The sequence below is a fragment of the Dipteris shenzhenensis genome, chromosome 16 (genome assembly GCF_047967505.1).
Source record: "Dipteris shenzhenensis isolate YYH24624 ecotype China chromosome 16, Dip_SZ_1.0, whole genome shotgun sequence".
Classification (NCBI taxonomy): domain Eukaryota; kingdom Viridiplantae; phylum Streptophyta; class Polypodiopsida; order Gleicheniales; family Dipteridaceae; genus Dipteris; species Dipteris shenzhenensis.
Genome location: NC_141611.1, coordinates 45894527 through 45901459, shown reverse-complemented (window position 1 = coordinate 45901459; position 6933 = coordinate 45894527). Strand labels below are relative to the sequence as shown.

At 41.7% G+C, this 6933-nt stretch overlaps 1 protein-coding gene across 1 annotated transcript; it reads right to left on the bottom strand.

The window, feature by feature from the left end:
* Window positions 1-1804: 1804 nt before the first annotated feature.
* Window positions 1805-5889, bottom strand: LOC147893039 (pentatricopeptide repeat-containing protein At3g16610-like). Its single transcript, XM_087387766.1, has one exon. The coding sequence runs from the start codon at window positions 5197-5199 to the stop codon at window positions 2536-2538; it is 2664 nt and encodes an 887-aa protein (XP_087243892.1). The 5' UTR covers window positions 5200-5889; the 3' UTR covers window positions 1805-2535.
* Between the last annotated feature and the right edge of the window lie 1044 nt (window positions 5890-6933).

Sequence of the window (6933 nt, the reverse complement as noted above, 5' to 3'; positions counted from 1 at the left end):
ATTAAATGGCCATTCACACAAGTGAAATTGGAGGATGCTAGGAATCTTGTTGATCAACAACAAGAGAATGACACCATATTTGGGCTACATGAAGAAGATATGTTGAGAACTATGCAAATAGATTACTACAATATGTTCACGAATTGTGAAGAAAATAAAATATGAATGGTCAATCTAAAGGTGTTACAAAATGAGAGAAGCTCAAGGTAGTTTAAAATTCCATGTCTCTTAATGTATGCAAGTATTCACGCAGTTTCAATCATTGGTTGTTGTGATAATACTTTTTGCTAGCATGTGGATAGGAACAAATTTAAAGGAGCTCGACAAAAATACTAGGGACAAATCCATGTGATAGAGTTACATATGTATATGACATGCTTCAAGAATCAGAAAAGAAGGAAATAAAGGGGCATGACTATGCTTTCATTGTGGAGAAATTGTATGTAGAAAAGCATGGTATACAATACATGGAATATCAAAGGCTTCCTTTCATAGAGGTACAAATCTTCTTATGAGAAAGGGTCTAGGAAATAAATTCATGGTAATACAGGGATAATATGATAAGCATGGAAACATGTGGACATGGCCAAATCAATCATCCAGGAGTATGTGGACAACAATGAAGAGATGATGCATAGAACAACATTTGAGGGAGATAGAGACACAATCAACATGTTCTTGCAAAAGTTTATAAGCAGCAAGGTATTTTGTGTGAAGTTAACGCCACACTGTGAAGCTTAGGTTACAAAAGCATTTCACACTCTGCACTTAGGAGAATAGTTTTTGAGCAAGTATCACTTTGCAAATCTAGCTCATTTTCAAAAGGTAATGCCTGGTTCTTCGGCATCAACTAAAGTGGTACAAGATGCAAAATTGTTTATGGAAAAGACAAAACATATGCTTGCACAAATGACATGTCGTGCAAGCTTAATGGCCTCAAGTCCCATGATTGGGACAAGTTTAGGTATTCTAAATGTTTTAAATCGATATTAATGCTTGAATGCTCTTAGGATTATGCTGCATTACTTATCTACGATTGTGATTCGTTGCTAGGACTCTTTTATTTCTCGGATAGTTTATGCTCCCAATTAAAGTGAAGAAATATAATATTTGAACAACAGTGTGCGTTGGAAGGAGGTACACTACATTCTAGCATGATGCAGGAAGACATGACTTTTCATATAGCGTACTCTCTCTCTCTCTCTCTCTCTCTCTCTGGAATTGAGATGTGGTGACACAAAGAACACGCGCACGCGCGCACACACACACACACACAAAGGAAGGGGGGGAGAGAGAGAGAGAGAGAGAGAGAGTATTTCAGTTTTTCTATATATCAAACATCAATTTTTGCAAGCCTATATCCTTATATCCCTTTTAAACTAATCTAAGACATGGTGTGCAAAATCTTTAGTGCTTATCGAATTGCTTACCTCTACCAAGCATAGGTAGAATCAATGCAAACTCTTGCTTTGGTAAGTTTTTCAATGCATTCTCTACAATCAACTTGCTATTGCCTTGCTAGAAGTATTAGCCATGTAGCTTGTGCACATCATGGCTTACAACTAAGTTGATACTTTTAGAAGGCCACAACAACCAACCTACACTAGCGTCTATTTTTAATTGCCATCCCTCATATTGTTACGACTCATGCCCACCATTCTCAATCCAAATTCACTATCTAGGGATTCAAATTCATTCACTTTAATTTCATTCTCCATGCATCCTTGAAAAAGACAAATCAAAGCTGACGTCGTTCAAATACCCATAAGATTTTCTGGTGCACCATATTATGTTATCGAGGTGTTTAGAAACATGTATCCTCAAATGTGACTTAATGTCAAACTAGTGATCACGATGCCTTCTCTATTGGTCCCGAAATCATTCCCAAGTTTGAAGGGGCTTATATAAGAATCTCTCTTCCTCTTTACCCACCCAGCCACACATGCACATTTTACACACACCTTATACAAAGGTGACAGAAAAGGATTTTCTCCTCTAAAGTGGCTATGGGACTCAGTCTTCATCGTCTTGGAAAGAGCCACTGGTTTCTCATGATCAGATTGAATTTCTTTGATTTGAGCCTTTTTGGCAACCTCAGGCTCCTCTTTGACGTGATAAAGGAAGGAATACCAATGAGTAGCATAAGGATAACAAGACTGGCCCATTGGTAGCCTATGAATAAGAAGGAATGAAGGAAGCACCACTCTCTACCCTCTCTGATGCAGGAAAGTAGGTCGAAAGAGGGGTGTACAGAGGCTTTTAAACACCAAATGTTTGCTGCTGCTAGTTTCACCCCTTAACACACTAAATATCTGCACCTGCATAAGGCCCTTCATGTGACAGGGTAGCATCCCTCATTATGCATTCTTAATGGAAAACCTTGGTGGTTGATACAGAATGGTGTACTGCAGGGTGTACTCACAAGCTTGAGCCCAAAATCTAGCTGTGAGAGCTGAATCACAGGCCCTTTTCCTTTAAAGGATGCAGCACCATCTTTGTCTTGTGCATGTATCCCAGACACATCCTGCTGCATACTCAGCCTCTGCAACTCCGCATAAATATAGTTTCTGAGTAAAATTGATCATCTGCAAGCAATTCATGCACCCTACCTATGACCTCCATTGAGCTGGGGCTTAATTGCAGTGTCAGGCCTTTTTCCCTCATCCTCTTTATAACCCGTAATGCATCATCATCCCTACCAGCTGCAAAGTACACATTTGAAAGTGTTATGTATGGTGCCGCATCTTCTGGATCCAATTCAAACACACGGATTGCAGCCCGCTCCCCACGCTCTACATCAGCCTGGTTTCTGCAGGCACCGAGCAATGTTGTCCATGCCACAGGAGAAGATGTAAATGGCATATTTGCAAGCAGCCCTTCTGCCTCCTCCAGCTGCCCTGCCCGTCCAAGCAGATCTACCATACAATTGTAATGATCTTCTATGGGCTCTATACCATAATCTTGACCCATTGACAGAAAATGCTGCCATCCCTCCTCCGCAAGACCAGCATGGCTACACGCTGAAAGCACATGGACTAATGTGACCTTGTCTGGCGGAACTCCTTCCCGCAGCATTTGGTTATACAGCTCAAGAGCATTTTTCCCCTGACCATGCTGGGAATATGCTGCAATAATAGCAGTCCAAGACACCGTGTCTCGTTCGAGCATTCTGTGAAACATCTTCCATGCATCATCTAGGTTGCCACACTTGCCATACATGTTAACAATAGCATTTGCCACAACAATATCAGACTCAAATCCCCTACTTATACTGAAAGCGTGCATTGCCCTGCCTGTCTCTATAGCTGCCAGGCTGGCACAGGCACAAAGAATGCTTGCACACAGGAACTTGTCTGGGATCACTCCTTCCTGCTGCATCTGATAAAAGAGCTGAAGGGCATCTTCATCCTGCCCATTCTGAACATATGCTGAAATAATGGCATTCCATGACAGTAAATCATGCTTTGGCATTGTGTCAAAAGTATCCCTTGCATCTTCCAAGCTGCCACATTTTCCGTACATTGTGACAAGGCTGTTCCTGAGACTCAGTTCTAGCGCAAACACACAACCCTGTATCCGGGCATGCATTTGTTTACCTTCAGTTAAGACTGCTTGGCTGGTACAAGCTGAAAGAATGCTGATGAAGGTGATCTTATCTGGCACTACACCCTCCCGCAGCATCTGATTAAAAAGTTGCAGAGCACCCTTGTCCTGCCCGCTCAGGGCATAGGCTGCCATCATGGTAGTCCATGAGACGGCATCCCGGTCGTGGATTTTGTCGAATACAATCCGTGCATCTTTCACTCTGCCATGCTTGCCATACATGCTCACCAGAGAATTTCCAACGACAATATCTGACTCAAATCCATCACATGTAATGAAGTGATGAATCTCTCTGCCTTGGTCTATGGTTGAATCACTGGAACACGCAGAAAGAATGCTGATAAAGGTGACGTCATTTGGGGCCACTCCTTCCTGTTGCATTTGTTGAAATAGAGACAAGGCATCCTTGGCCTGCCTATTCTGTGCATATCCTGCAATCATGGCATTCCATGAAACAACATCTGACTTCAGCATTTCGTCAAACATCTTTCGTGCATTTTCCAAGCTCCCACATTTTCCGTACATGTTTATCAGAGCATTTTGGACACTAACATCTGACTCAGATCCACTCACTGTGATGCAAGTATGGACACATTGGCCTTCCACTAAGCCTGTCTGGCTAGCACATGCAGAAAGAATGCTGAGGAAGGTAGCTTTGTCAGGCTTCAACCCTTGATGCATCATTTTATAAAAAAGACTTATGGCATCCTCGGCCTGATCCTTCTGAACATAGGCTGCTATCATGGCATTCCAAGAGACCGAATCGCGCTCAGACATTTGGTCAAACACATTCCTTGCATCGTTTGGACTGCCACACTTCCCATACATGTTCAAAAGAGACGTTCCAATAAAAACATTGGACTCCAACGCATTATCTAGGATGAGGGCATGCACATGCATGCCTCTGGCTAAACCGTCTTGGCCATAACAGGCAGAAAGAATAGTAACAAATATGAACTTGTCTGGCATTAATCCCTCTCGCTGCATTTGCTCAAAAAGTTGGAAAGCCCCCTTAAACTTTCCATAACGAACATACGATCTAATCAAGAAACTCCAGGAAAACATATCCCGTTCATGCATTTTCGAAAAATATACATGCGCATCTTCCAGAGCTCCACAATACCCATACATCTGCACAAGGAGATTGCATAAAAATGTGTTCTGCTCAAGGCTGCATTCAACAAGGTAGGCATGAACGCGCTTTCCTTCAGATAGGGCCTTCCCATGTCCACAGCGTCGTAGGAGGGAAGCAAAAAAGGCCGTCTCCATTTGAATTCCAGACCTGTCAGTTTGATTCCAATTCTGAGAGTTCCAGCTCTTCTGAAGGCTTTGGCCTGCATCTTTCACAGCAACGGTCTGTTTTTCTGCTAATTCCCTGCACAGTACAGTCCTCCTCCACTGTTCAAATGAGACATACAATCGGGCACTAGATAAAAAATTAGCACCGTGGAAGCCAAGCTCTTTCACTGCGGGTATGATGAAATCATTGTCGACAATCCGGTGTAGGAAAGAAGCAAAAGGCAGCTTGCCTCCAGGCACAGGAAAAGAGATCCTGCTAATCTCAAACAGAGGCACGCAGCATATCTTCAAGACCATTCCCAACGATCCAAACCTGTGTTCAGATCATTCTGAAATCCATACAAGATTTTCTCTTTCAAAGGATGCCATATTTTCAAGGAATGACAGAACAACTGCGCTTTGCTATGCTGAATGTGTCCACATATAGTTGGCACATCCATAGAGCACTGTGTGAGCTGCTGTAATATATCCCAGGCTCCTCTGCTAACAAGACAGCTGCAGTGTCAGATTGGTGGCATTCACGGATTGAAAATACAATCCTGCAGGAGGAGGGAATGCCCCTAAAGCTCAGCACATCCCAAGGAAGAAATTAGCAATCCAATGATGCTGTAGCTCTCTGCCTGTTTTGTTCCTTTTGCTCAATTCAGCTTTCTTTTTGAGCCGTGGGTTTTGGTTATTGAATGGCTACATGAAGTGCCTCCAAAAACAGTAACAGGGCAACCCAATAGCGTGAGCAAAGAGGATGACTTGAACAAATTGAAACGGGACTTGCTCTCAATCTCTCTCTCTCTCTCTCTCTCTCTCTGTGCTAACTAGATCCTCAAAAGAGACAAGATTTATTTAAGGTGAAGTAGGTGAGGAATGTTGTACTAAGAGATTGAATGACTTTAGTTTTCAGCATCAATTTCTTCTTAAGAGGAACACATATCTATATGGTAAGCAATAGGCCTCTTCTCCAGATTGGGTGTGCATGGATGACTCACAATTTTTGTCCTTCGTTCCTAATTAGTCGAAAAGGTAGGACTGCAGGCATGGAAAGCAAAGGTAAGGGGAAAATTCAAAAAACTTTCAATGTACTTCTTTCAACATCTTCATGGAAATAAGATCACCTAATTGAAAAGAATTCCAAAATGTATCAGTTAGAGGAAAAGGGAGGAGTGGAGGAATGGAAAGGAAAAGAAAACTCTTTTACTCTACTTCGTTCACCCCTGCATATTCCAAAATTCGTATATAACTTAGAATCAAGCATGGTTTGTGATGGTAGAGAGAAAACTCCAAAGAAAACTCGCATGCAATGAAAACAATTCTTTGACATTGTTTGGAAACTTCCTGAATGAAACATTTTCTCTCATTGTAATGTGTATACCTTTGCTTATACAGAGTGTATTTCTTAATTGGGGGTACCTATATAGGATGTAGCTAGAAAAGTTTGCATTCATGCTACTTTGTATTGCATTCCAATAGAATCCTCTAGAGATTGGCTAATACAAACATGAACCATTGTCTCTATGATTCAACACCCTACTCTTCTTCTTGCTTCTATAGCCATGGCTATTCTTCTTCTTTTTTTCATTGATGAACTTCGTCTTCTTGGCCTCATTCATTATCCTCTTCACCTCTCTCCTCCCAACCTTCACCTCCCTAAATGACGAGATGTAGGTTCCTAAGACCACGTTTTGTAAAAGGCGAATGCTTGAAAATTAAGCGCTCATTTGGGTTTGGGAAAAATGCTAGGCGACCATGGGATTCATTTAAAAAGAAAATCTATGTTGATTGCCAAAAACAACCAAACTTGACAACCTATATCTTTTGATTGACAAATCCAAATTGGGTCATCTAGCATATAACTCAATGGCATGACATGATTCAGTTTTTTGCACCATTTTAGTTAAGTAACATGCATCAAATGGCTACTTTTCTCCACCAAGTTAGAGCTTGGTTGCCCATTTTAGGCTATCATTTCTTGAGGGGGAGGATGGTAGGATAGCCTACTTAGGTTCTCCTTTTAAGGGGGTCTCCAACATCCTCAAG

Excerpts from the sequence above, each read along its gene's own strand:
- LOC147893039 (XM_087387766.1), bottom strand. The coding sequence starts at position 5,199 with ATGGTCTTGAAGATATGCTGCGTGCCTCTGTTTGAGATTAGCAGGATC.